This window comes from Bos indicus, chromosome 11 (assembly GCF_029378745.1).
Source record: "Bos indicus isolate NIAB-ARS_2022 breed Sahiwal x Tharparkar chromosome 11, NIAB-ARS_B.indTharparkar_mat_pri_1.0, whole genome shotgun sequence".
In the NCBI taxonomy this organism is placed as follows: domain Eukaryota; kingdom Metazoa; phylum Chordata; class Mammalia; order Artiodactyla; family Bovidae; genus Bos; species Bos indicus.
The window spans coordinates 11,083,283-11,111,256 of record NC_091770.1 but is presented as its reverse complement, the minus strand read 5'-3'; the positions used below and the strand labels follow the sequence as shown (position 1 = coordinate 11,111,256).

Sequence of the window (27,974 nt, the reverse complement as noted above, 5' to 3'; positions counted from 1 at the left end):
AGTGCATTTCAGCTACAGGAAGGTTTGGTGACAGACTGGCAAATGTAGCCACCTACCATTTACTTTCCTGAGGCAGATATTATTCCAGTTTCACCATCTTTTATTGGATACAAAGCCACAAATTCAGATGCCCATTGGAGTCCTTTTAAATACATACGCTCGGGTACATTCAGCAAAGGGCATCTATGGGCGATGTGGAGCAAAGTGCTGGGATGGTGGTGCCTGGGTGGGGCAGAAAAGTGGGGCCAGGGGAGGCCCCCTGGGGGCTGGAGGTACAGGCACCACTTCAGAAACAAAACCAAAAGTTGCTGTCCACCCCTCTGCCTGATGTGTTTGGGGTGAGGAAAGCTCCCCTCTCAGCTCAGGCCCACTGCACCTGGCTGTTTAGGGAAGGCATGGCATGGGGGCCAGCTGTGGAGGTCCCCGCCAGCAGGGTTATGCGAGCCAGGCCTACTGGGGCCAGCCACAAGGCGAGCCTGACCCTGAGCGCTAGGCCTTTGCCAGGGCAGAGCTGAGGCCGGGGCCCCTGCCAGCAGTGGCAGGCGAGGCTTGGACTTGCAGCGGGGAAGCCTGCCTGATTGTCGGGGCAGTCTTGGGACTGGCCAGGGTCCCAAGGGGTTGGGGTCAGACTAGGAGCTGGTTGCCTTAGTTGGCCCTGGTATTCTGATCTTTATCCAATCCTAACTAAACCTTATCCTCAGGCAAGGCTGCAGATGAACACACTTGTCCAGGAATATATATACACACACACACACGTTACACAGCAGTATATACAGAAACGGGGCCTGGGAAAAGGCTGGGTGAGAGAGCACAGCCACCAGTAGGGAGAAGTGCCCTGGGGAAGGGAAGCTCCACTCCTCAGGGACTGATGGGTTGGGACAGATCCTAAAGCATGAGTTAACTCCTCCAGGGGCTGGGCCTGTACCCAGTCCCCAGCTTGTTTTCACCCCAAGCCCACCAGGAATTGGGTCTTTGGCACCAGTAGTCACTCTGGAAAGATCTTCGGCTTAGCACCCGAGAGGGACTAGGCATGGGCGGCTCCCCACCCACAGCCCAGAGGACCGGAGGGCCAGGGGCCATGCAGAACCCAGAGACAAAGCATGGAGTCATGCCTTGCAGCAGCAGGACTTGGGAAGCAGGCCGCCTTCCCTCCCCAAGCCCCACCCCAGCAATTCTTGAAGGACTGGCTCAAACTCCACTCTGCCTTGTAAAAGCAGCCAGGTGGTCTCCTGGCCAGTAAAAGCCATGGTTCTGGGCGGCCCACTTTGTCTCCCTCAGGGACCCAGATACATCATCTCCTTTGTTCTCTGCCAGTGCTGTGGGCAGGCAGCCTGAATAAAGCATGATGTCCTTAGGACAAACACCCCAAGTCTCCCAGGCGCTGGGCTGGCAGGAGGTGGTAAGGACACCGAGTGGCCATCACCCATGGGGCCTCTACGCCGGCTGGGTCCCCTGGAGCAGGGCCTGCCTTGGTTTGCTCTCCCAGATATTCCTCTGTTTTGCATCTCATCAGATGTGATATATGGAAGAGGACTCCCCTTTGGGTGAGTGAAAGATGAGGTCCCCCCCAACTCAGGGCTCATCCCCCTGAGGAGAGGCAAAACTACCATCAAGCTGGTAAGGACCTGTGGAAGCCTGCACACCCAGCAGGTCCTCAGGGCAGACATCCAGGCTGGGGCACACAAGCCTATCAGTCCCAGGTGTGCAGTGGGACACACTGCGACCCATCTGGGCAGGGGCTTGGACCTACGCACTATGCATCCCTCACACTCAGCTGGAAAACAAAGGATGGGGGACTTGGTGGGTTTCTGGAAACAGCCCAACTCACGGAGAGGAAAACTTCCCACCAACAGGTGAGGGGCGTCCTGTTCACCCGGCTGCCCCCCGTGCTGGTGATACTCAGCGCTGCTGATCAGAAGGGACTTAACCATCAGGCCTTTCAGCACCACCTTCCTCTCACTCGAGCTCGCTGCCCGTGCGCCCTCACCTTTCCCAGAACTGATGGCAGGCATTCCACCAGACATCTTCCCAGGGAGACTGCCCAAAGCCTTGTATTCAGGGATGGAGGCTTCCTTGGACAGAAAAAGCCCCTCAGTAGACAGGCTCAGGCCAAGCAAGGCATCCCTTTGTGCTTTGTCCGGGAGACACATGGAGGGCACCTCCAGTCCTGGGGTCACAGGAAGCAGGGGCTGTGGCAGGTGCAGCTGGTAAAGCAGAACACACACCCAGGGCAGCCAGGCCAAGTGGACCTCCACCTCCCTTCCGGTCCCAGAACAGAGGAAAGTTGTGCTTCTCCTTCATGATTCCTGGGGACAGAACTGGGAGGTTAGAGCCAACAGAACCAGGTGCTCTGGGGTGGGGATGCCACACAGCCAAGGCTTCGTGCAGGACTAGATGGAGATACCGACATGCTACCCTTGGCATTTGGAGTCTTCAAAGGATAGGGCCAGAACAAGTCACAGGAAGAAAACAACAAAAAGAGCAAGACACGGCTGTGTGGGGAGCCAGGAGAGCTGGATACACTTCTGAGCCTGTGAGGGTCCCAGCTCTGGAGGCCTTGTTGCAGGGAAACCCAGGGTGGGTCTTGATGTCCTGATGCCAGGTTGCAGCAGAAAAGTTGGATTCCCGGAAAGGACTGGGAAACTAGAGAAGCCCGGCCCCAGCCAAAACCTAATGTTTAGGGTCGAGAGCCCATCTTATAGCAAGACAGAAGGAAACCCTAAGATGAAACCAGATTAACGTTTGAAAGAACTTTCCAAATGGAGGTTGGCAGGACCCACGGCCTTTGTGCCACTGTGGGAGGGCTAAGAGGAGGAACTCGGAAGACCTGAGTCTTTACAGCCATAGTGCCAGGACCTGACCCTTTGGGAACCATGCAAGGGTCAGTGAGAGCCTCCATTTGCACTCTAAGCCAGTGATCCTGGTTCAGACCCCAGCACTGCCCCAGGCAGAAGACCCCCCAACACAGCCCTCAGCCCATGGACCACTGGAGACTGAAGAGGGGGGACAAGTCTGATGTTGGGGCTCCTTTTTGGGCCCCAAAGGTGTGGCTCCCCACCAAGGCCACATCTTCCAGCAAGGTAGCCGGACAAGGAAGCAAACTAAACCACCCCTCTTCCAGCCTCCTCCAGGCCCCAGCAGAGGGCAGCCAAATGATTCCCTCTCACATGACCTTGGGGACCCAAAGGCCATCAGATTCCTGTCCAAGCACCCAGATTAGAAGTATACTCCTTGAGGACAGGAACCGCTTCTCACTGCTGACAGCATTTCCCAGAGCTGGGACCTGGCCCCTCCAGAGGCTCGGGATTGGTAGAAGGTATAGAAACATGTGCCTTGTAGCTCTGAATTTAGTTCTGGTGTGTCATGGGATATGTGGTGGCTGGGAGGAGTCTTGTCTTCTCTACAGCAGTAAAAACTCAAAGTTTTCTCACCCTGGCAATATCCACCCTTGGGAGGCGTGGCCTGGATGTCTCGGGGAGAAGTTCTGAATAGATGTCTTGCCCTTCCAAGCCGACCCCACTACCTCACTGAACTCCCTACTTCCCACTTTCAGCTGACCACATCCCCAAGACCCCTAGGGTTATCCCTGGAGATTATGGACCCAGAGCCCTGGCAGGCTGCCTGAAGGGGATGCCCCGCAGAGGGGTGGGACTGAGCAGGGGGAAGAGAAGAGCCTCTGGGCCAAGTCTGAGCTGCCTGTTGGAGCAACCCCCCTGGTCTGGGGCCTGACAGAGGCTCCCGACCAGGAGGCTGGGCCTCACAAAGGGGAGGCCTGCCCCAACAGCTTGAGCAGCCAAGGAGCCACTGGTGGTTACTGCAGATCCTCAGGGCGATGACACCGAGTGCTGGTGGAGACTCAACTCTTCGCTGGCTGTGCCTAGAGGGCTGCTCCGGATGGGGGTGGGGTGGAGGTGGGGGACAGCTGTCCAAGCCCCTGCCCTGGAGAGGGCCTGAGTCCCGCTGTCCCAGCAGGAGGACAAGAGACTGACAACCTCTCTCCCAGACACCAGGGATAACACCAAGCCTCCAAAAGTCTAGTCCAGATCAGGGTCCCTCTGGAGGTCCAAAGAGCGCAGCTGGCGTGGGGCTGGCAGGGGCCCTGCCGCCCCCAACCCGGGTTAGCAGCCTTCCACCTTGATGTGCAGGATCTTAGAGAAGCCGGGCCTCCGCCGTAGGGCCTGCGGACCAAACCTGAGTTAGTTCCCCTCAGGGCAGACAGGCAGAGCCCTCCCTTCAAACACCCAGGTCACAGTCCCAGCCGCAGAGTGCCCTGGGGGTCTCCATCAGAGCCAGCTGCTCACCTGGAGCTTTGTTACCATGTCCTCAAACAGCTTCTGGGCCTCAGGACTGCTGGGCTCTTTGAAATAATCGGCAATCCCAATCTGAACCACAATGGACTTGAGGTTCCGGCAGATACCTAGGAAAAGGTAAGTGAGGTGGGGCCCATGTCTGACCTGGGCAAGAGGCCTGTCTTCTCTCCTCTTACCAATCAATGAAATCAGAACACTGAGGGACAACCGCGTGCTAAGCACTGGGAGCAGATCCACGCTGCTCCGGGCACCCCTGGACAAGGAGAGAAAGAGCGTGAGGTTTCAGAGCACAGGTTGTGGTGGACTCTGGGAGGACGAGTGGATGACAGCCAGTTGTGCAGGGGTTCCAGCAACTTTGCTGGCAGAGGGGACCGTTGTGCTATGGTCTGGGCATGTGGAGATGAATTACAGGAACAGAGTAGCTGAGGTGCAGCTGCTGGGTCTCGGCCCAGCCAGAGCACTGGAGGAGTGGAGGCAGGGAGCAGATTAGTTGGGAGCAGAGGGCTTAAGGGACTGGATGTTGCCATGAAGTCAGGGGAGGAGGAGCAAGAAGGTCAAGAGGCTGAGAGGATTCTAGAAGTTAAGATTTTGGAGGCCAAGCAGTTAGTTCTGATGGTCAGCCCAGGGCAGGGCCATGAGATTGAAAGGGAGGGAAGAAGAAGATCCTGGAGATGATAAGAAAGTCGAGGAACCTGCAGTGCTCAGGATATGGGGTCCTGCCAGGGGCCAACTGGTCCCCGATGAGGGACTCACTTGGGTATGTGCAGCTCAAGCTGGGTACCTGCATCCTTAATGAAGGTGAAGGAATCACAGGGAGGGAGTGGGGGCTGGAGGGAGGTAGGGGCCAGCAGAGGCATGCTAAAGGCTTCACCCTGAGAATTGTCCTGGGGGGCTAACACACATTATCTCATTAATCTTCCCACCCATTCAGCTTAGAATTCCACTTAAAAGATGGGGATACAGACTCAAGAGAAGTACAGTAACTTGCCCAAAGTCACACAGCCAATAAGCAGTAAAGACAGAATGGACATGTAGGTCAGTAAGTTCCGGAACCCGTCTGTTCAGCCCTTGCCCTTTGCTGGAGGCTCATGTCGGGGTAGATGGTGGATGATACTGAAGAGCCCATGTTTCCAGCATGGAAAGAGCACAGGGCAACACATGTCCATTTGGCTGAACTAAACCATTCGGGTCAGACACTGGCAGGCCTTCAATGCCACCCTGGCCTCAGAAGGCACCGGTGGCAAAGCCAGGGCTAGAACCCTGCTCACCCTGACCCCAGTGTTGGTGTTTGCTGACCAGGATCAAGAGGGAGTTGGCTGCGCGACCTGCTGACAAGACATGGTAAGAGTTGACAGTGGTGCCCCACCCCTGCTCCCCATCACTCACTGTTGAAATGCAGCAGGGCCTTGGGGGTTACGGGGGTGGCTGTGAGCACCAGCATCTCCAGGCCCTTCAGGCCTTCCCGGCAGACCTCAGCCGCCACCTCCTGGGTGATCTCCGACACGTGGTCCAACTCCAGCACCTGCAGCCGCATGCAGTTCCTTGCTAGGAAGAGGGAAGGAGAGTGGAGGGCCTGCTGACAAACACCCAGGTCACTTGCTGCCGCCACCCACACCATCGCCCGAACCCCGCTAGGATTTCAGTGCTGCACCCACGCCTGCTTCCCATCACCCCCTATGCCAGTCCCACGGAGAGACTCACCGAGTGATGCCAGGCCCTGCACCCCACAGCCGGCACCCCCGACCCCCAGAGCCCGGAGGTGGGGCCAACAGCGACCGATCATCTGTAGGCAGCGGTTACTGAATCGCATGGGCTGCTGGCTGGAGAATGGGGTGGAGGGAGGGTCGTCAGGGAGCCCCTGGCTGCATGCTATCCTAAGCCCGCTCCTCGGTCAAGACCCACCCCACAAGGTGAGGGCCCCACCAACCACCCAACTGTTCAAGTCAGAAACCTGGGATCTTCCCTGACTCCTCCTCCTTCACTTCCTGCCAAGACCTGCAGATTCTGATTCCTCAACAACTCGTGAACCCACAGCTCAGACCACAATCAACATTCATCTGATTATGCAGCTAGTCTCCCTGCCAGTTCATCCAGTGACTGCCGAGAGCCACTCACTCCCACATTCTCTCAGTCAGTCAACAAAATGCTTCTCAAGTCCTGCCATGACTGAGAACAACAGAGCTGGGCCAGAATTCACCTGCAATGTGGGAGACCTGGGTTCGATCCGTGGGTTGGGAAGATCCCCTGGAGAAGGGAACAGCTACCCACTCCAGTATTCTGGCCTGGAGAATTCCATGGACTGTATAGTCAGTCCATGGGGTCGCAAAGAGTCGGACATGACTGAGCGACTTTCACTCACTAACTGGGGATACAGTGGTGACATATACACATGGACCTTGCCTCCAAGAGGTACGCAGTGTAGGGGAAGACAGAGAACATCACCAGTCTGGTGTAATCCCATTTGTTAAGAATCAATGCAAATAAATAGAGGAAAACAACAGAATGGGAAAGACTAGAGATCTCTTCAAGAAAATCAGAGATACCAAAGGAACATTTCATGCAAAGATGGGCTCAATAAAGGACAGAAATGGTATGGACCTAACAGAAGCAGAAGATATTAAGAAGAGATGGCAAGAATACACAGAAGAACTGTACAAAAAAGATTTTCATGACCCAGATAATCATGATGGTGTGATCACTGACCTAGAGCCAGACATCCTGGAATGTGAAGTCAAGTGGGCCTTAGAAAGCATCACTACGAACAAAGCTAGTGGAGGTGGTGGAATTCCAGTTGAGCTGTTCCAGGTCCTGAAAGATGATGCTGTGAAAGTGCTGCACTCAATATGCCAGCGAATGTGGAAAACTCAGCAGTGGGCACAGGACTGGAAAAGGTCAGTTTTCATTCCAATCCCAAAGAAAGACAATGCCAAAGAATGCTCAAACTACCGCACAATTGCACTCATCTCACACACTAGTAAGGTAATGCTTAAAATTCTCCAAGCCAGGCTTCAGCAATATGTGAACTGTAAACTTCCTGATGTTCAAGCTGGTTTTAGAAAAGGCAGAGGAACCAGAGATCAAATTGCCAACATCTGCTGCATTATGGAAAAAGCAAGAGAGTTCCAGAAAAACATCTACTTCTGCTTTATTGACTATGCCAAAGCCTTTGACTGTGTGGATCACAGTAAACTGTGGAAAATTCTGAAAGAGATGGGAATACCAGACCACCTGATCTGTCTCTTGAGAAATTTGTATGCAGGTCAGGAAGCAACAGTTAGAACTGGACATGGAACAATAGACTGGTTCCAAATAGGAGAGGGAGTACGTCAAGGCTGTATATTGTCACCCTGTTTATTTAACTTATATGCAGAGTACATCATGAGAAACGCTGGGCTGGAAGAAACACAAGCTGAAATCAAGACTGCTGGGAGAAATATCAATAACCTCAGATATGCAGATGACACCGCCCTTATGGCAGAAAGTGAAGAGGAACTCAAAAGCCTCTTGATGAAAGTGCAAGTGGAGAGTGAAAAAGTTGGCTTAAAGCTCAACATTCAGAAAATGAAGATCATGGCATCTGGTCCCATCACTTCATGGGAAATAGATGGGGAAACAGTGGAAACAGTGGCAGACTTTATTTTTCTGGGCTCCAAAATCACTGCAGATGGTGACTGCAGCCATGAAATTAAAAGACACTTACTCCTTGGAAGGAAAGTTATGACCAACCTAGATAGCATATTCAAAAGCAGAGACATTACTTTGCCAAAAAGGTTCGTCTAGTCAGGGCTATGGTTTTTCCAGTGGTCATGTATGGATGTGAGAGTTGGACTGTGAAGAAGGCTGAGTGCCAAAGAATTGATGCTTTTGAACTGTGGTGTTGGAGAAGACTCTTAAGACTCCCTTGGACTGCAAGGAGATCCAACCAGTCCATTCTAAAGGAGATCAGCTCTGGGGTTTCTTTGGAAGGAATGATGCTAAGGCTGAAACTCCAGTACTTTGGGCACCTCATGCAAAGAGCTGACTCATTGGAAAAGACTCTGATGCTGGGAGGGATTGGGGGCAGGAGGAGAAGGGGACGACAGAGGATGAGATGGCTGGATGGCATCACTGACTTGATGGACATGAGTCTGAGTGAACTCCGGGAGTTGGTGATGGACAGGGAGGCCTGGCGTGCTGCAATTCATGGGGTTGCAAAGAGTTGGACACGACTGAGTGACTGATCTGATCTGATCTGATGGTCCCCCAATGGCTTCCCAGTGCTTTCCAGATAAAATGCAAAAATCTAAATCTCTTAGGCAAGACCTGACCTTGGCCCAGCCTTCCTTTCCACACTCACTGCTCGTTGGGCCCTGCCCACCACTCACAGCAAACCTGCTACTTCCCTGAACACTTCATCACTAAAAATCCCCAGCAACTGCCACGCACTCTGTACCAGGGACACAGAAATGGACATTCACAGCCTCTGCCCCAAGAAACATGAGTCTGGTGTAGACTGAAACATAGAGAAATTATTGTAAAATTGACTAGTTAGGGGCTAGGACAAGGTGCAAGAGGAATGGAGACAGGGGAGCAGTAACAAACTCTGAGTATTAGTGATGGGATATTGGGGACCCGTGAGGTGGTGTCATGAAGAAAGAGTCTTGCAGGGCACGAGCAGGGAATGAAAAAGCCTGGTAGTTTGAGAATTCCAAGTAGAGCGATGAATGATCTCATACCATGGATTCTCTGAAAACCAGCTCTTTTGTGTATTATACACTGACCTCCCTAACTGCCTTTCACGTGTCAAACAAAGCTGGCCATCTCATGCCAGCGTTTCTGAACACTCTGTGGGCTCTGCAGCCTTTAGGCACACATCTCGTCTGAGCCAGCTGCAGGCTTAATAAGATCCACAGATCCTTGATACCACTTTTACTCTGCAGTTGAGAAACTCAGGCACGACCGGGTAGCCCAAAGTCACACTGCCCGCAAGCCAGGCCATGATCCCACGTCTGATTCTGAAGCCTAAAGATAGACTGATGAATGTGAATCTGTCACCCCAAACAGCACATGGAATGGGCCCAGATCTGCTGGGTCCTCAGCCCCACTCGGGGCCCAGCCCTGCCCATCCCCACCGCGGCCTCGGCTCACCAGGGGTGAAGTGGTGCCACCTGGAGGGAGACGATCTCTCTGCAGCCTGCGCCCAGGGCCCAGATGACCTCATGGCCCACTGGGTCTGTGGCACTTCTGTTGAAAAGACAAAAGCTGGGGCCACCCATTCTGGAGGCCTCTGCTCCTTTCCTTTGGGCCTCAGAGCTCTTGGGTCCTTCTGCCCCAGAGCCCTGCGGGGAAGGGGGAGGTATGTGTATGCAGAGCCTGGGGATTCCTCTGGCCAAGGCCTCGCCTCCAGCAGTGGGGACCCACCTGTAGGTGACGGCCTGCAGGGCGCGGCAGTAGCAGCTAGCCAGCCACAGCGAACGGTCAGTGAGGATGTTGGGGCAGTGGGAGATGCGCAGGATCAACAGATTTCCTCCCGCTGCCTTCAGCAGAGACTCCAGGCCTGCCTCCAAGCAGCCCCTGGGGACGGCCAAGAAGTCAGGGCACTGTCTGCAGCCAGATCCTCTTCCAGAAGCACCCTGACTTCACTCTAGGTCCGCAGCCCAGGAGCAGTGCCCCCACCCCCACCCCATGGCCTCACCGGGTACTCCGGGCATACTCCTCTTTGCTCTCCTTCTTGCCTCGCTGCCGGGGCTTCAGGTTCTGCAGTGTCAGCGAGTGGGCCTGGGTGCACCACTGAGCCAGCATTGCCAGAAACTGCAGGGAGAGAGGAGTTATCTGGGCATAATGGGATGTGAGTCTGGTTGGCAGGAGATGAACCAGCTCCAGGATAGGAGGCCTCAGGAGAACATTTCAGGGAGCCAGGTTGAAACTGGGGTGTGGTAAGCGTTGCAAGGACAAGACCTTGCAGGGCTAGACTCTGCCAGGGAAAAGATGGGGTCACAGCAAGGGTGACTGGGAGAGCAGGACAGCAGAGAGGTACAGGCACCTTGGAACAGACGCGGGCGTTCTCGAGCAGCACCCGGGTCCAGACGGCGGGGTGGCGGGCCACGAAGCGCCAGTCCCGGCAGACCTCGGCAGCGTGTAGCAGAGTGCGCGTGTCCAGGTAGGTAAAGATGCAGAACAGGGCAGCTCGCATCTTGAGGATCTCCGGGCTGATGACCTCATTGGAGCGGGAGGGGCTGCCCCTCTCAGCTCGCCGACCCCGCCCACTGCCTCCCTCGGGGCGGGCTGCACAATACCACAGGGTCAGAGGTCAGTGTGGGGGGTACACAGATGGGGAGCTGGGGTAGGGCCGGAACTGCAGGAGGAATGGGCATGACAGAACCATGCTGGGGGACCAGAAACTGGGGAGGAGGGACAAAGGGCCTCTGCTTCCCCCTCCACTGCATTAGCCCCCTCCCTAATTTTGCAAATTAGAAAAAGGTGGCCCTTCCTCAAGTGAACTTTCTTTTTAAGGTCGTATATCATGACACTGTGCAAAGTCATCCCCTAGAGGAGGCAACTGAGCGATTGGAGGAGGGAAAAGGTTTGGATAGAAACCGTGCATCTGTGAACAGAAGGCAGGTGAGGTTGCCCAGAGCAGTCACCAGGCACAGCCGTGCAACCTGACGTGAGCTTTCTGCCCCCGGACCCACCCACGTACACATGTGGCCCTGTATGGATATGGGAGAGGACTTGCCCCACTGGCCCCTGGCTTCACTTTGAACTCCCAACTCCTCTCCTATGAATGTCACATGAATGGATACCTGTGTCCCAGCAGCTCCTGCCCTAAGCCTGCAGGGCCCTGTACATGTGGGAAGTCTGGGGCAAGGGGAGAGGCGGTGCAGGAGCCCAGGAGATTTACTGCCTCAGCCCTGCGTGCCCTGAGAGCAGTCAGCACCACGGAAAACCCAGTCTCTTAGTACCCACCCCCTCAGGACTCACCAGAGAGCCGGCAGCTGCTCACCGGCCCAGCCATAGCAGGCCCGGGGCGGGGGACCTCCGAGGGGCCCTCAGCCTCGGACTCGGTGGTTCGGGAGCCCACGTCGGAGACGTCACCTTCCTCCCCTTCTGTGCTGTGTCGACGGGGTCTGCGCTGCCAGTTCTGGATGGCCTGGCGCCGCAGTCCAGAGCTGCGAGGGGGCTGGGCCCGCTCCGAGCCACCATTGGCAGCCTGGACCCGCGTGCCTAAGCCCCCGGGGCCGCTGTCCTCGGGGGCCCCCTCTTCTGGCCGGGGCAACTCCAGACTGTCACTGTCATAACAACCTGAGCTCTGAGATGCAGCTGGGATGCGACTGGAGGCCCTGGGGTGGGGGGTGGACCAGACAGTGAGGAGCAAAGGGTCCTAGGCCTGCCCAGACTCTCCATACCACCTACCACTGGCCAAGGGCAATCCACCCACCCTACTGTCCAAAAGTCCCCTCTGAGTGTGGAAAGGCAGACAGAGGTGACCCAAGGACGATGAGGGAGGAGGAGAAGCCAAGCCCCAGAAGGGCCAGCAGAGCAGTGGATCTTTCTAGGGGAGGGTGGGCTGTGCGGGACGGGCCAGGCCCGTGGCTTACCCTGTGCTGGGAGAGGAGCCATGCCGGGACACTGCATACGTGCTAGGCATGGCCGGGCCCGCGTGGTGTTCTCGCTGTGGGCCCCCAGAGAGGGAAGGAAAGGCAGGAGGCAGAGGAGGCCAGAGGATGAGAAGGAGCGGGAGAAACAGGGTACAAGATGGAGATAAGAGATGGGGGAGAAGAGAGAGAAAAAGAAAAACAGTTGGGAGAGGTGGACAAGTAGACAGACAGACAGCCTGGAGAAGCAGGCTCACCAGCCCCCTCCCTGTACCCACCACGCACCCCAGACCCCGGCTTGTGGCTCCTGGGTCTCATTTGCAGAGATGGGCAGAGGTGAGCCCCTGCCTGAGGCCTGGGGTTGCTGGATGGTATCTCACTACAGCCTCAGGGAGGGGCTCCCCTATTCCTGGACCCCTACTTCAGGCCTGCAGTCTGCTCATGGGGAAGAGCCAAAGAAGGGAGCACAGAGTATCAGAGGGAGATTCAGGCATGTGTGAGGCAAGGTGGTAGGGGTCAGCTGGGCAGGCAAAGGAGGGAAGGCAGGTGGGCACTCACCATCCTGCCTGGGGCCCGGGTACTGGGCCCAGCACCAGCTCCCCCACCTCCTCGGCCCAGGCTGGCACTGGGCGTGCTGCCACAGCTGCTGCTGATGACCTGCAGCTGCCGCTCAGCCCGGTCAGCCCGCTCGAGGAGCTCCTCGATGAACTGCTGCAGCCGCAGCTTGGCACTGGCCTCCCGCGCCGCCGTCTCCTTCAGGAACTGGTCGATCTGCACCACCTCCCTGGGCCCAGAGCAGTCTCTTACCCGAGTGCCCTGGCCTGGCTGCCCACCCACCCACTGGAGGAGACCCAGAACAGTAGGGAAAGACAAGGGCATGCTGGCCACAGTGTCTGCTCGTGGTCACATGGGTACACGCAGAGCACACCCAGGAACACTACCCACACAACAGCACGTACAGAAATGCAAGTATACACCCCTAGTCATACGTTCACACCCCACCAACCCAGACCCAAGCACACAAGCAGACACTCCTGCTCCCCACAGAAGTATTCACAGGCACGTTCAGTCACACACAGCCACCTCCTCCCTCCAGAAGCCCACACACAGCCCAGAAGCCAGCCCCGCACACTCATGTACACATATTCATGTAACGTTCATCCACAGGCATGCACAGGCTGAGGCACAGTCCTACCAACACATTCAAACACACACACACATTTTCAGAAATGTTCTCAGATGCAGAAAAGCACACTTATAGTTGCACCAACCTCCAGGAGTTGCACAGATACACAGCATACTTAAAAGAGTCATTTGAGTATTTACTCTCACATGCATTCATAGTCATTCATGCATCTATTCAACATGTATGGGCACCTTCTAGGTGTTGGGGCTACAGCAGTGAACAAAGCAGGAAAAAAATCTCTGCCCCCATGGGGCTTATCACGATGGGGACAAATAACATCTATGTACTTCATGAGTCTACATTTGAAGACCAGAGGAATGAGGAGAAACCCAGCAAAGGCTGAGAGGAAGCCAATAGAAAGAGATGGAAATTCCAGGAGAGTGTCTTAGAAGCCAAGTTAAAAGATATGTTTCAAGGATCAGCTGTATCAAATGGCTGCCAAGGGGCCAAATAAGATGACTTGGCCTTTGTAACATGAAGGTCATTGATGACACGGAGAATAACGATGGAGGTGGACACCTGATCAGAGTGGGTTCAAGACAGAAAGTGGGGACAGAAATCGAAGACAAGGAGAAAAAATATTTTCAAGTTTTTCTCTGAGGAGGAGAGAAAAGAATGATACAATAGATAGGAAAAAACCTGAGGAGGGAAAGGGAAAGGAGAGAATTGAGCCTTGTCTTTGGGTCGGCAGAAGAGAAGAGTCTGGTGTCACAATCAGGAAACAGCCTTGTCAAGGAGCAAAGAGATGGACGAGAAAGAGATTCACACACACGAACGCGGTCACACTGTCATGGTCTCAGGGTCCTAAACACACACCTTCATGCCACTCTTGGCCCCACGCGCACCACCAATACATGCCCGTGGCCACAGAGTCGCGTAATTCGGCCGCACCCACAGCCACACTCACGATGGTGGCGGGAACACAGTGATGCCATCACCGACTCTGGTACGTTCGCGGACACACCCACCCACGGGGCCCCGTGGGCCACTCACTGCTGCTTGCGGCTCAGCTCCTGTTCTTTGTGCACCAGGTCCTGCTTGAGCGAGGCCAGCAGCTCCACACTCACGTCCACCTGGCGCGAGAGCTCGGAGGCGCGCTCCTCCAGCTCCTCCTTCTCACGCCCCAGCCGCGCGCTCTCCTGCCGTGCAGTCTCCAGCTCCGCCGCCTTTCGCTCCAGCTCGGCCTGCAGCCGGCCCACCTGGCCCGCGATCTTCTGCTCCACCTCCTCGCTCAGCCGCTCCAGCCGTCGGTCCACCTCCAGCTTCTCCAGCGCCCGGATCTTGAGGCGGGCCAGGCCCTCTTCGTAGGCCACGTCGGCGGGCGAGGGAGACGCGGGCGAGGCGGACGCGGGCCCGGGGCAGGGGCCAGGGCCAGGCCCGGGCGGCGGCGTCGAGCACGCCGAGGAGGCCACGGACTTGCGGGCGAACAGCTCCCCCAGCGGGATCTCGATCTCGCGGAGTGCGTAGCGCGCGGCGGGCACGAGGCCCGGCTCCGCCAGCTCCTCGCAAGGCAGGCCGGCCGGCACCAGGTCGCCAGGAAAGTGGGCGAGGGGCGCGTGGTGGTGATGGTGGTGCAGCAGGTGTGGCGCCGCGGACGACTGCCCGACTGCCTGCTCCTTGCCCTGAAAGGACGTGCTCTCGAAGACCTCGCGCCGGGCGCCCGGCACGGCCAGCAGGGCGGCGGGCTCGGGCGCCAGCGGGAAGGCCGCCGCGGCGCCGTCGCAGATGCTGTTGGTCTTGGAGAGAATGTAGAGCGTCTCGTACGTGTGGCTGTACTCCAGGTGCGCGCGCAGCGACGACAGGCTCCGGAAGCGCTTGTGCTCCCCGCAGCGCGGGCAGCGGTAGGGCAGGTCCAGCGAGGCCATGGCCCCGCTGCCCCCGTGGCGCCCGGGCTCCACCGCGGCCGCCCTGGAGGTCAGCCGGGCGCGCTCATGGGGGGACGCGGGCGAGGCCCCCTGAGGGGTTGGGCAGGCTCAGGGCGCTGGCAGCCAGGGGCAAGGAGGCTAGAAGAGAGGGGAGCAAGCCTTAGGAGGGTGGTATTCCTCCCCACCTCCAACCCGTATTCCCCACCCTTGACGAAACTGACTTCCCCAGAAAACATGTGCCCACAAGAGAGGGGCAAGGGGAGACCAATGGCCAGACCTCCCAGAGGAGACTGGCCTGCTCCAGTACCTGCGTGAGGGCTGTGCATGTATGAGAGTGAGAAAGAATGAGAATTCTCTAAGGAGGGAGGGGGGGACAGCATTAGTTTTATTTATAATAGTAACAACCTGGACATAACCGAAGTGCCCATCACTAGTAGAATGGATAAATCGTGTTATATTCATAATGGGATGTTACCCAGCAATAAGAAGGAACTGTTGGTACATGGAACATGGATGAAGCCATTTAATATCATGCTGCATGACAGAAGCCAGACTGGAGTGCATACTGTTGGTTCCATACACATGGAGAACAGACTAAACTGATGAGGACAGAAGTCAGAACAGAGGTCACCTCTGGGACCCATGTGGACTAGAAAGGGGCAGGAGGCAACTTTATGTGATGCTGAAAATGTTCTTTATCTTGATATGAGTGGTGGCTATACAGGTATATACATAAAGTTACACAGTGTATGCACACGTACATTTAAGTTTAGTGTACTGTATGTACCAGCTGTACGTTACATCTCAAAAAAATGCTTATTTCCATGTCTTGCAACCACACTCATCAAACCAGCTGGACTACTGGTACCATGCTGCAGTGACCAAGAAGTCACCTCACTTAATGATACCGATGTGTGTATGTCACTCTTTCTGTTCCTGCTTCTGTCCCACTGTCTCTCATCCCTGCCCTTTGCTCCAAGGGCCATGATATTTGTCTTCTCCAGGTTCCTTCTGGCACAAGTCACCGCCCTTCCTGGCACCCCACTCCTGGCCACCCTCAGCTCCTGCTGTCTGTCCTGCCTCGGCTCTCGCTTCTGGTCGCCCTTCCCCTGCCTCGTGGGCTCTCTACCCTGTAACTGGCCTTCAATAACCTCGGCTGTCACTGTGCCCTTCCAAGTCACAGGCCATCTGCTAATCAGACAACGTAGTTGTCATCAAGGGTCTTCACCTACTTGGTCCCTTGGATGATGTCACTGACCACTCCATGTTGGCAAGCTGCCATGCAGCTGCCCTGTTTGGGCTCTCCAACCTCTTCTTCTAGCTGTCTTCCTAACCGTCCTGTCTTCTGATGGGAGGTGTGCCTTCACGCCCCATTTGCCTCTATCTGGTTCACTCCCACAGTCTGGCTCACTCATATCTTTAAGCCTTTACTTTCAGCTCCACCTCTCCATCCTGACCTACTCTTAAGTTCCATTTGCCTTCTGGCTTTACACCTGGGTGTATGGATGGATGCCTGTTCTCTATGCCAGCCCAGCACCCAGTCCTCATCCTGGCAACAGCACCCTGCCTTGACATTGGGTAACCATCCTTTCTTCCCCACTTTCTCAGTCCATGTGGTCTGAGTGGGAGCCAATGGTTCCCCCAGGGGTCAGAATGTGATAGAGGCCTGGCCAATCAGAGTCCTGAGATGGGCACAGATCACCTAACTTGAGTCAATGAGTCATTTCTCGAGGACTTCTCTGGCATTACTGGGGAAAGCATCCTCTTTGGGCTCAGGTTTCTAAGCGCAGGGGCGGGCCAAGCTGTGAGGGCCATCTTTGTCTCCTTTGGGAGGAACCACCTGGGAATGAAGCCAACACAGAGGTAGAACTGAGACGGAGAGAGAGCGATTCCTCACAGTTTGAGGTCCTGGTCTGTTCAGTTAGGTGAGCCAGTCGATTCCCTTTTCTGCTTTAGCCAGTCTGTACCAGGAAAAAGTCCAAACTCAGAAATTAGATTCAGAAGTCAAAGTTTTTTGAAAGAAGGAATTGGCTGAACTAAACAGGATGGTACCATGTCCCCTGTCTGCTACACAGCAGCAAAGCAGTGGCTAAACTCTCCCGCTGCCTCTAGAGGTGAGCTAGAACTTTAGGGGACCTGGAGGAAAATGTCCAACAAGAAAGAGATACTTTGGCCGAAAGGGGCTCATCTGAAAGCAGGAAAGGAAGAGAATGCTGCTTTGCCCAGAGAGGCCCTTTCTGCCTGAGGCCAGTAATTCAATAGGGCTGAGAGATAATTAAGAGCCAGTTCTCTGCTGCTAGCTAAAGTCACCTCAAGCAAAGACAGACAGGCTGGAAACACAGAGGGAGACAAACCTGGAGCCTGACAGGCTCTTGACTCCTCAGGCCCTCTTGAACTCCTCCCAGCTCAACAGAGGCCACCGTGGCTTCCATTACAAGCAGGCTTCCAGTGGGTTGCAGCTTGAGGGAGAAGGGGCAGAGAGCTCTGCCTCTCACCAGACTAGGAGAGTCTGCACTGCCCTGCGGCAGAGCCCTACTAGAGCCACAGAACCATGGGCTCCTGGGACAAGCAGAGCACCAAGATCTGTTGCTAAGAGACAACTCCTCCTCCTCCCCCAACACCATCACCAGGGACTTGATTCAAGAATTATAACTTTCAATGAGGTCTCTGGTTTGGTTAATAGCTCTGGGGATGGCTGAATGCAGACTGACTGAGAGCTTTCTAATGATTAAAGGGATAGTATTGCCAGGAAACCCCCACAAACCTGGAAAACAAAGGCCAGGGATTACTCAACCCCAGAAGTGTTCCTGCCCCCAAATTTGTACCAATGGGAGGTGACCCCTCAAAGCCCCTTGTGCACGTGGCCACAAAGCATGAAGGTTAACGGAGGCTCTCAAGACAGCAGAAGCAGAGCAGCTGCTAGTGGGCCAGTCACCTTGTCCACACTGACTGGTCAAGCTTGTGGTCCAGGCTATGGACCTGTGATCCCGGAGTGCTCTCCCTCCCCTCCACTGTTCAACTGGAAAGGCTTTGCTCTTTCAGCTGTCGGACTTTTCCTCCATTGTTGTAGTTTGTCCATAAATTGAAAGACCAGGAGCAGCTAGCCCAATACCATAAGAGATAAGACTTGCATTGGGGCTGGACGTAGTAAGTGGGAGAGAACTTGGAGCCTCTCCTTCCGGAGATGGGACAAGTGTGTTTTAAGTTTTGTGAGTGCTAATTGCATGATGATAAAACAGAAAAGTTTTAAATTATATGAGAAGGGGGATCTGTTTAGATCTTGGACAGAGGTGGAAGGGAATGGAGATTTGTTGGTTTTGCTGCTCAACTCCAGTCCCCCTTGATAGGTGCACACCCCAGTTTTCCCTTGGAGAACCAGTCCCTCCTCTCTCAGTCAATGTTGTTCAGCTGACCTCACCCCCCGGCTCCATGAGCTTTTCCAGGGGAGCTCATATGACCTTGGCCTTTTCATCAGTCACAGCTGTCACTTGGTCTTGGGCAAGTTTCCTAGGCCAGGCCAATACAGCTCCTCCAGGATCTGTGCAAAACCGGCAGGATGTGAGGCTGGAGCTGCCGGTGGCCCTTTCTGCCCTCTCTTTGGGCAAGGTGAAGAAAAAGACTCCTTATGACCCCCCTGAGCCACTGAGCCAGATGTGCTGAAACCTTTAACCCAGGACTTGTCAATTGCGTGAGGCAGCAAAAATTTTTTTGTGGATTAAACAATTTGAATTGGTTGCCAGGAATGAGGCTCTAGAATAACACAATGACCCACAGTGTCAAAAGACTAACCTTGGACTTCCCCTGACACACTCCCCAGCATCCTTGTTTCCCTCAACAGTGCCAGCCACAGCCCTGGCCATCTCAATTCTGCTCCCTGCTAACTATCAAGACTGGCTGACTTTTCCTTTGAATGCTCTCAACACAAATGTTCTCTTGTGCTTCATGCTCCCCCCACACCTGGAAGTCCCCGAGGTCCAGTCTTGGGTCTCACAGCTCTCTAGCATCCTCTGTAAGGTACCACCAAATGCCTCTGATATGAGATAACTCCTGTTCACCATCCTTCAGTGGTGCCCATCATCTGTCAACTGCAGCCAAATTCCACAGCTTCATGCTTTGGCTTCGATGTAGTCTTGCCAGTTTGAAAAATGGCCTGGCTATTTCACTTGCATTTTTGGGGACTACTAATGGCTGGACTTTTTTTTTCACAATTTATCAGTCATTTATATCTCTTTGGTAACTTGACTATGTACTAGTTTGCTCATTTTTGTACTGAAGTTTCATCTTTGCTTATTGATTTGCAAAGGCTTTTTATAATATTGATCTTTTGTCATTTATGTACTGCAAATATTTTTCTCATGTGTTGATTGGCTTTTACTTTTGTTTATAATCTTTATTGACATGCTAAAGCTTTAAAGTTGCATCAGTAAAATCTTTAGGATTTCTTATTTTGTTGTCATTCTTAGGAAGTCCATCCCTACCCAAGGATTATATTATGTTTTCTTTTGGTAATTTGTGGTCTCCCTTTTTTTTCAGTTGCTCAGTCATGTCCGACTCTTTGCAACCCCATGGACTATAGCCTGCCACGCTCCTCTGTCCATGGAATTCTCCAGGCAAGAATCTTTTGTGGATAGCCATTCCCTTCTCCAGGGGATCTTCCTGACCCAGGAATCAAAGCTGGGTCTCCTGCATTGCAGGCAGATTCTTTACCATCTGAGGCACCAGGGAAGCCCCTGGTCTTTTTAAGTCCAGAACGTTTTTAAAATTAAGGGCTTTAAACAAACCACCATAATACTATAAACACAATGACTGGTAGCATTCAAATACTTCAGGATCTGTGGTTTCCTTTCATACAAAGGAGTTTTCATCCATCTAGAAATTCTTGATATGCATAGTGAGACAGGGATTAAAAAACTTTTTGTTATGGACATTTTCACACATATCCCAAAATAAAGAGACTATGATGATAACTCTGATGTACTCATCATGTAGCTTCAGAAATTATCAGCTCATGGCCAGTTTTGTTCATCTGTACACTGTTCTCTGACTTCACACCTCCTCCATCTCCACCACTGGATAATTTTGAGCAAATACAAGTTATTGTATTAGTTCATCTAAAAATACCTTAGTATGTATAAAACAACTTAAAACTTCTTTTAAAAACTAAATGTTAGTCACTTATTATCACAATATTATTGTCTTTTTAGGTCTATTAAAACTCAAAAAAGTAGCCTTGAGAGGTAATCCAAAAGATGGTTCTCTGAAAAAACCAACAAAGTAAATATTCCTCTGGCAAATCTATTCCCAGAGAAAAGGAAGGGAAACAAGTGCTATAGCAAAAAAAAGGATATAAACGCTGACACAGAGGAGATTTTTTTTAATTACTGAAATGCTACCAGGTACAACTCCTGGCCCAAATTTATGAAAATCTGGATTAACTGAATACTTTTCTAGGAAAATATAAATGATCAAAATTGACTCAGGAAGAAATTTTAAAAACCTGACTAGACTAATGGTTATAGATAAAACTGCAGAAGTTGGCAAAGTGATCAGGGATATATTATAAGGAGAATGTGGTTCACACACACACATAACTGTTCAGGAACAGGGTTATTCTTCACACCCGTTCAGTCCAGTGTCTGAGCACCTGTGTTTGCCTGTCTGTCCCAGCTAAGTGCTGGCCCTTCCTGTGGGGGAATCTGGCCTACACAGCACCTTGCTAGCCAGGCTTCTTGAAGATCAGGGTAATCCTGGGGGCACAGGCCTGAGTGTGGAGGTGCAAGCTAGAGGAAGAACAGGAATCTGGAATCCATGGTCCTCACCTGAGGCCCGCCCACCCCACAGTTTCCCTCCATCTCCTGGAGCTGAGAAATGACTAAAAATCATTCTTAGAAATATTTCTGCCTAGATTTTACCCACCTCCTCAGCATAAACATGAAGCTTTGCCTAAACACAAGCAAGATGATGGAGGGAGGAGGGGAGAGAAGAGCAAAACAGAAATGTGGTCCATTCAAATTCTACCACAATCCTATACTGTGATCCCCTGGACATATTCCTTTGTGTTCTAGTCTCCCCAAACCAGCAACCTCTGCAGACCTAAGACCCGCCTCCTTTTTCAGCCTGGTCCCGTCTCTTCACCATCCTCAGGACCTGTTATCTCCTTCCCCCATCTCAAATGTCTATCTCAAGTCTACTTTTAAGTCCAGTGCAAGGTTCTCTTTGAGTAGAAGACTCAATCAGTGGTATTAGCATTTTTTTTAATGGCCTTCCAGTGTGTGTTTCATCTCCTCAAAGAAGACCAACCATCTCAAAATGTGTCTTCTTTGGCTCTTGCCCACTGTCACATTTTCACACGTTGACTCTGCCAGAAACACTGATAATCTTGCATTTTCATGGCTTCCACTACCACGTGGTCACTGACAGTTCCTGCAGTGAGCATTATTATTTTTATCTGCTTGGCAAGTCTTCTTCATCTTCTGTTAATAGCAACATCTCATCTTCCTTTGGGTGAGGTTCCCCTTCCTACCCCATGCTGGAGTTCTGACAGGGCTGCCAGTCCTAGTAGGGTGGTCCCGGACCTGACCTGTCATAGTACCTGATCTTGGTCATGATGATTCCTCAGGCTGAGCCCCTGAACCCTTCTCTGGGAATTTATATGAAAGACTAAAGAGATCTCCTTTAGTCTTATATGAAAGACTAAATTCTCTCTGGGATCACATCCTAAGGATGATGAAGCTATCTATGGCCCTGTGCAACTTCCACCTATAACAAGAAGAAAACTCATGTATGGTGGGGAAAAAATGTGGCAACACTCAGAGGGAAGTCGAGTCCAGAGTTAGAGTCCTCACCCATTTTTGAGAACCTGTGTACAGTTATGCCCAAGACCCACTCATCCCTCTTTTTTTCCAGTTATATGCATTAGTACATATCCTTTTTTGCTTAAAATAATTTGGGTTGGGTTAGATTTCTGTCACTTGCAATCAAAAGTCTTAACTAATACTCGTATAAATCTTTATCTCTAACCTAGAATTCTCTCCTAAACACCATTCCAACATGAATTAATTCAACATTCATTTACTGAGTACCTACCATGAACCACACCAGGTGCTATGCTGGGCATGTTGAGGACCCACAAACCTACAAGATCCAAAAAAAAAAGAAAAAGAAACCTACAAGATCCAATCCTTGCCTTCAAGTAGCCTGTAATCTGGGACAGACTACGGCATTGGACGGTGCAGTCATGAGATAAAGGCTATGTAGGAGACCGGCACAGAAGAAGTAGAAGTTCCTCTACACTAAGCTTCAGGAGTTTGGGGGTTGGGGAACCCCTGGGAGGAAAATGTAAGCTCCACAAGAGTAGAGACATTATCTTTCTCGATCCCTGCTATTTTCCCAGCACTGAACAACAGTGCCCACTAAGTGCTCAGGAAGTGTTTATGGAATAAAGGAAAGGCGTGTGAGCATGCTCAGTTGTGCCCAACTCTGCAATCCCATGGACTGTAGCCTCCTAGTCTCTCTTCTGTCTGTGGGATTTTCCAGGCAAGAATACTGGAGTGGGTTGCCATTTCCTCCTCCAGGGGATCCTCCCGACCCAGGGATTGAACCTGTGTCTCCAGCATCTCCTCCACTGGCAGGCAGATTCTTTACCACTGAGCCAGCTGGGAAGCCCAAAGGGAAGGCAAAGGCTTAACTAGATGTAGTTGAGAGAACGGCCTACAGAGGGCCAGGGTCAGGAAGAAGAAGGCTCTAGGAACACAACACAGAAACTGTTAGCCAAGGCAGGAGAAGTGTAGATTGTGAGAAGGCTGGATCTGGGAGCAATTTAGAAGGCTTGGTGACAGAATGACTGTGGTGGGTATGAAAGGCAGGAGTCAAGGGTCAGGCTCAGGTTTGGGGTTTGAGGATCTACGTAGATGGGGATGAGGCTCAGTAAAGAGGGAAAATGAGTCCGGGCCAGTTCATGGGGGAGACAGTGAGTTCAGTTATAGATTCCATGAGTTTGAGGTTCCAGTGGACCTTAGAAATATTTGATACATAGTTTTCAATATGGAGCTGAAAATATAGTTTTGACAATTTAAGCTTAAAAACAAAAGTGGATGAACAGGACCAGGGAGAGGGTTAGAGAGAGGACAGCAGAGAGGAAAAGGTGGATCCTCAGAGAGGCAGAGGAGGCAGAAGAGCCGAGAAGTTCCTAAGAACCAACAGCAGAAATGGGAATTCTGGCAGGAAACCTTAGCAGGGAGAGGATGTCATGGATGGAAGGAGTACTGCTGCTGCTAAGTCACTTCAGTCGTGTCCAACTCTGTGGGACCCCATAGATGGCAGCCCACCAGGCTCTCCCATCCCTGGGATTCTCCAGGCAAGAACACTGGAATGGGTTGCCACTTCCTTCTCCAATGCATGAAAGTGAAAAGCAAAAGTGAAGTCACTCAGTCATGTCCGACCCTCAGCGACCCCATGGACTGCAGCCCACCAGGCTCCTCCGCCCATGGGATTTTCCAGGCAATAGTGCTGGAGTGGGGTGTCGTTGCCTTCTCCTAACATCTACTGCTGCTGCTGCTGCTGCTGCTGCTAAGTCGCTTCAGTCGAGTCCGACTCTGTGCGACCCCACAGACGGCAGCCCACCAGGCTCCCCCGTCCCTGGGATTCTCCAGGCAAGAACACTGGAGTGGGGTGCCATTTCCATCTCCAATGCATGAAAGTGAAAAGTGAAAGTGAAGTCGCTCAGTTGTGTCCGACTCCTAGTGACCCCATGGACTGCAGCCCACCAGGCCCCTCCGTCCATGGGATTTTCCTGGCAAGAGCACTGGAGTGGGGTGCCATTGCCTTCCAGAAGACTGTAAACAACAGGAGTTGACAACTCAGGTCAGAGCAGAGGTGGGAGAGGTCCCCTGAGGACTTCAGAGAGGGCCACTCTGCTGAGCCTGGCTGCTGTGGGTTAAGGAGGGGGTGAGGTGAGGATGTGGTAGACAGTGAGTGGATGCAGAAAGCCCAGCTGTGAAGGGGAGGAGGCTGCATGGGAGAATGACAGACTGTACTGAAGACGAAAAACACCTGAACATATTTAAATGCTTCTTAGAGATAACCTAATTTTAATCTATACCATCACTTCCGCTAGCCTGGAGTTATACATGCCTCAGACCTGTAATTTATAGCAATTCTTTTTTTTTTTAAACTGCTTCTAAGAAGCAGCAAAGCAGAGAGGACGAAAAGGATGATATTTTAGTGTAGGCAGCTGAGTGCTTAATATGGCTAATAGTGAACTTATAGCACAGTACTCACCCTGAAACCTGCTTCTTCCTCCTGTTTCCCATCTTGGCCAACATGCTCACTGTCTACTCAGTACCCTGTGTGCAACCCCAATGCATCCCTGAATTCTTAAGTGTCCCCCTCAGATCTCATCAGTTGCTGATTTTTGTCAATACTATCTTCTAAATATTTGCCTCTATTTGTTGCTCTTCCTTTAGCCAAGGCCCCAGATCTCCTATCCCCCGCATCTGGATGCTGATACCACTTCTAACTGGAGTCTCTAACCCCTCCAGCTTTGAATTTTCATGGTTTCTCAAGAAGAGATGCAGTCATGTGATTCTTCTTCTAGTAAAGACATGTCTGAAGGCAGGCCATCTTCTGAGAGGTAAACCCTACCCTGCCTTGCCTGCCCTCAAAGCTGGCTGGAATCTGACCACCACTCGGCTTGTCAGCCCCAGCTTATGCTTAGTGAGCCCTATGGGGCTTAGCTTCACTGAGAAGTGCCATGTGATGTTATATGCTTGCATCTTGGCTCATGCTGGTCCCTCTTTCCAGGACTCCTTCCACTAACTGGTGAATTCTGCAGGCCCCAGCTCAGATGCTCCTCTTTCCATGAAGCCTTCTACCCACTCCTCCAGCTCAAGTCACATCAAAACATGAATCACTCCTCACCATAGCTCTTCACACATGGTAACGGGTGTGAACACATGGTAACATCGAATACTGGATGGTCATGGACTTGTTCGCACAGCTGATCCTATTCTTTGCATACATTTGGAGGGCGGGGCAATACAACTGACTCATCCTCACACCTTCCACAGACAGAGCAGACATTAGTATATTCTTAGAGGAATCACAATGAATAATGGAGGATGAACAGATTGATTTACATAACCAAAGTGATTTCCACCACTCATCATCATGGAATGGGTGAATTTGGTTACAATTTAAATCAACCCAAGAATCCCCTTGAGTAACATGTTCTTCCCTGGCTCTGCAAGTCACCGCTGGGAGGTCAGACCTTGATGTGTCTTCTTGACACCATTGCTCTAGCAGAGCTCCAAGGTTTAGGACTTGTCTGCTTCATTCTACTTTATCCACCCAACAAAAAGATGTCAAATACAAGGCCCATGCCAGGCACTGAGGATATAAAGATGACTAAGACAGCAATGCTGTCAAAGTGCTTGCAGTCTAACAATCAAAACAGTGAACATTTACCTACCAATTATTCTGCTGAGATAACATGGTTTTCATTTAGTGCTCAAGATAGTGCTGCCAAGTACACAGTATCATCATTTTAGGATGAGGAAATTGAGGCTCAGAGCATCCAGATCATGTGTCCAAGACTAGTAAGTGACTGTTACAAACTGCTGCTTTGGTGGCACCCAATGAGCCATGCCTCCCAGTATCCTTGCCCTTACGTGGTCCTCTCCCACACTGACTCAGAGCTTGGCTATGTGACTTTGGCTGGTGGGACATTAATCAAGCCTGATGCAAGCAAGGTTTGATAAGCAGTTGCTCAGAGTTTATCCTCTTGGAATAACTTCCCCTGGGGACCCAGCTGTCATGTAGAAAACTTGGGCTTGACCTGGGTGATTAGATGCCGTGTGTAGAGACGCACTGTAGGAGGAAAGCCACCTTGTCAGCCAGTCTCTCAACTGTGTGCACCTGAGAAGAGCCAAGTGAACCCATAGTCACGGCCAGCCCGCAGACCATCATGAATAATAAATCAGTATTATTTTAAGCTGCTGTATGCTGGGGAGGTTTGTTATACACCAGAGAATAACTGAAACAGTGACAAGCTAGGATTTGAACCCTGCAATATCTGACTGACTTTAAAACCACACTCTTAGTTTCAACACTGTGTTCCTTCTGGTTGGGAGTGGCATGTCATACCAATACTATAATATTTATAGATTGGCCCATAGTAGCACTCAATATGTTTATGTCGAATGAATGAATGAAGGGTGTGGTGGGCTACCAGAGAGATAGGAAAGTCTACAGACTTCAAAGGCAAGATGGCAGTAACCTTTCCACAGCCATGATCCCCTTTCCCACTACAATTATTCCAAGAACAAATATCCCCTAAATCTAGAAATAAGTATGTGGATGTCACCAAATTCCATCTGTATCTTTTTCTGTTAAATTCAAATCAGGTAAAACTGGGAATTTCAAAGAGTTTGGTTCTGATGGTCATTCCCCTTTGCCCCCAACTCTCCACCTAGCCCCTGGCATCTTTTCTCTCTCCTATGTTGCCTTCTAGGCCCAAAAGCTCTTTCTCCCTCTTTCCTATAAAATCCACATGCAGAAAAGCAGAGCGGTGGAAATTACAGAAATGAGGAGGACCTGGATATTAGTAGATGGCATTATAGGCCAAAGACATGATACTCCAAGCTCAGTGCTTCCAGGAGCCATCTGCCAGCAGGTGGAGGAGGGGGAGAATGGGGAGGCAACTGGAGGTGTCCCTGTGGCTGGAGAATAAAGGACTGCCCCCTGAATCCCCCAAGAAGCCAGAGGCTCTGGCTGTCTCCACCTGGGGCTGTGGCCCAACATCTGTCCCTCCCAGAGTAGTCCCTGTCACCTGGAAAAGACCCACGGGTCCTCTGCATCCAGTCCTCTGCTTCTTGGTAGCTCTGACACTGCCTCTTCCGTTCTAAGCTCCCCCTCACTCTCAGGCTCCTGCAAGCATGTACACACCTCCCAAGGTCACACACACATGGCTCCAGCACCGGGATCCCAAACCCAGAAAACCACCTGGGCCCCTCACTGCAGACTCAACTAAGGAGAGAGCAGGCCCCTCTCCTATTCACAGGAGAGGGTGGCAAGCGCTTACAGGCACCGTGTTATACACCGACATGCAAAGCAATGCAGTGGGGCACACATATCCAGATCACTGTGGGCACAGTCACAGGCAGAAGCACTAGGATGTGAGGAAACATGCGTGCACACGCATGCACACCTCTAGACCATCACACGTGCACACAAACACTCCCACCCTCAGACACCCGCACAGGTGCCCGGCCAGGCCTCAACACCAAGCCCCTCCCCCACCCCTGTGCAGAAGCAGGTGAAAAGGGCTGGGGTTTTAGGGCGCTCTTTCTCCTCCCTCCCTCGGGTCCCTGCTCTCCAAGGTCCAGAGTCCCAGTGGGGTTTGGAGCCCGCCCCGCCCCCCAACCTGGCTTGAGGAACGAATGGCGAAAGGGGGGATGGGAAGCCTGGTCTTGAATCGTTCTGATTTTAAGTCCTTATATTAACCCCTTCTTTGCCTCTGGCCTGCTCCAGTCCCCCGCGGTCGGGGAGCCTCCCGGGCCTCCAGAGGGCTGTAAGGGAGAAGCAAGGGGAGGAGGCAGCGGCTGGGGTCCTCCCTGCCTTCTCTCCAGGAGCGGTCCCGCAGCGCGCCCGCGACTCGCCCTTACCTCCTCCACCCCGCGACGAGGCCAGGCCCCGCGGCCCTCGGCTGGGGGTGCAGAGGCAGCCCCCGCGTGCCCGGACCAGATGCAGGGCCGCCTCGGGGCCTCGGATCTCGCTCCCCTCCGCAGCCTCGGGTGGCCGCCGCGGCTGGCGCCCCCGCCTCCCTATCGGGGCGGGGGCGGCCAAGCCTCCCACTCAGTCGCAGCGGGAGGGGCACACAAACAGGGTGGGGGAAGGATGGAGGAGGGAGGAGGGGGCGCGCGGCCGGAGGAAAGGAAAGGAAGGGGTAGGGAGGCGGCGAGGAGGTGGGGCAGAGCCGGCCCCTCCTCCGGGGCGGGCTCTCCAGCGAGCTGGGGAGCGGCAGATGCCGCCAGAAGCGGCT

The 27,974-nt window shown here is 52.8% G+C and overlaps 1 protein-coding gene across 1 annotated transcript; it reads right to left on the bottom strand.

Moving 5' to 3' along the window:
- Nucleotides 1-79: 79 nt before the first annotated feature.
- On the bottom strand, nt 80-27,974 carry FBXO41 (F-box protein 41). Its single transcript, XM_019969446.2, has 13 exons — nt 27,598-27,974; nt 14,064-15,073; nt 12,443-12,668; nt 11,888-11,961; nt 11,271-11,629; nt 10,333-10,574; nt 9,985-10,100; nt 9,711-9,863; nt 9,438-9,533; nt 6,012-6,130; nt 5,697-5,855; nt 4,302-4,417; nt 80-4,178 (listed from the first exon to the last, which is right to left on the bottom strand). The coding sequence occupies exons 2-13, from the start codon at nt 14,933-14,935 to the stop codon at nt 4,119-4,121; spliced, it is 2,592 nt and encodes an 863-aa protein (XP_019825005.2). The 5' UTR covers nt 14,936-15,073; nt 27,598-27,974; the 3' UTR covers nt 80-4,118.

What these genes read in the sequence shown, in the direction of transcription:
- FBXO41 (XM_019969446.2), bottom strand. Translation starts at nt 14,935, where the DNA reads ATGGCCTCGCTGGACCTGCCCTACCGCTGCCCGCGCTGCGGGGAGCAC. An exon ending in GTGGCACCACTTCACCCCTG is followed by an intron (nt 6,131 to 9,437) that starts GTGAGCCGAGGC and finishes CCCATTCTCCAG; the next exon opens with CCAGCAGCCCATGCGATTCA. An exon ending in GGCCCTGCTGCATTTCAACA is followed by an intron (nt 4,418 to 5,696) that starts GTGAGTGATGGG and finishes ACCTTTTCCTAG; the next exon opens with GTATCTGCCGGAACCTCAAG.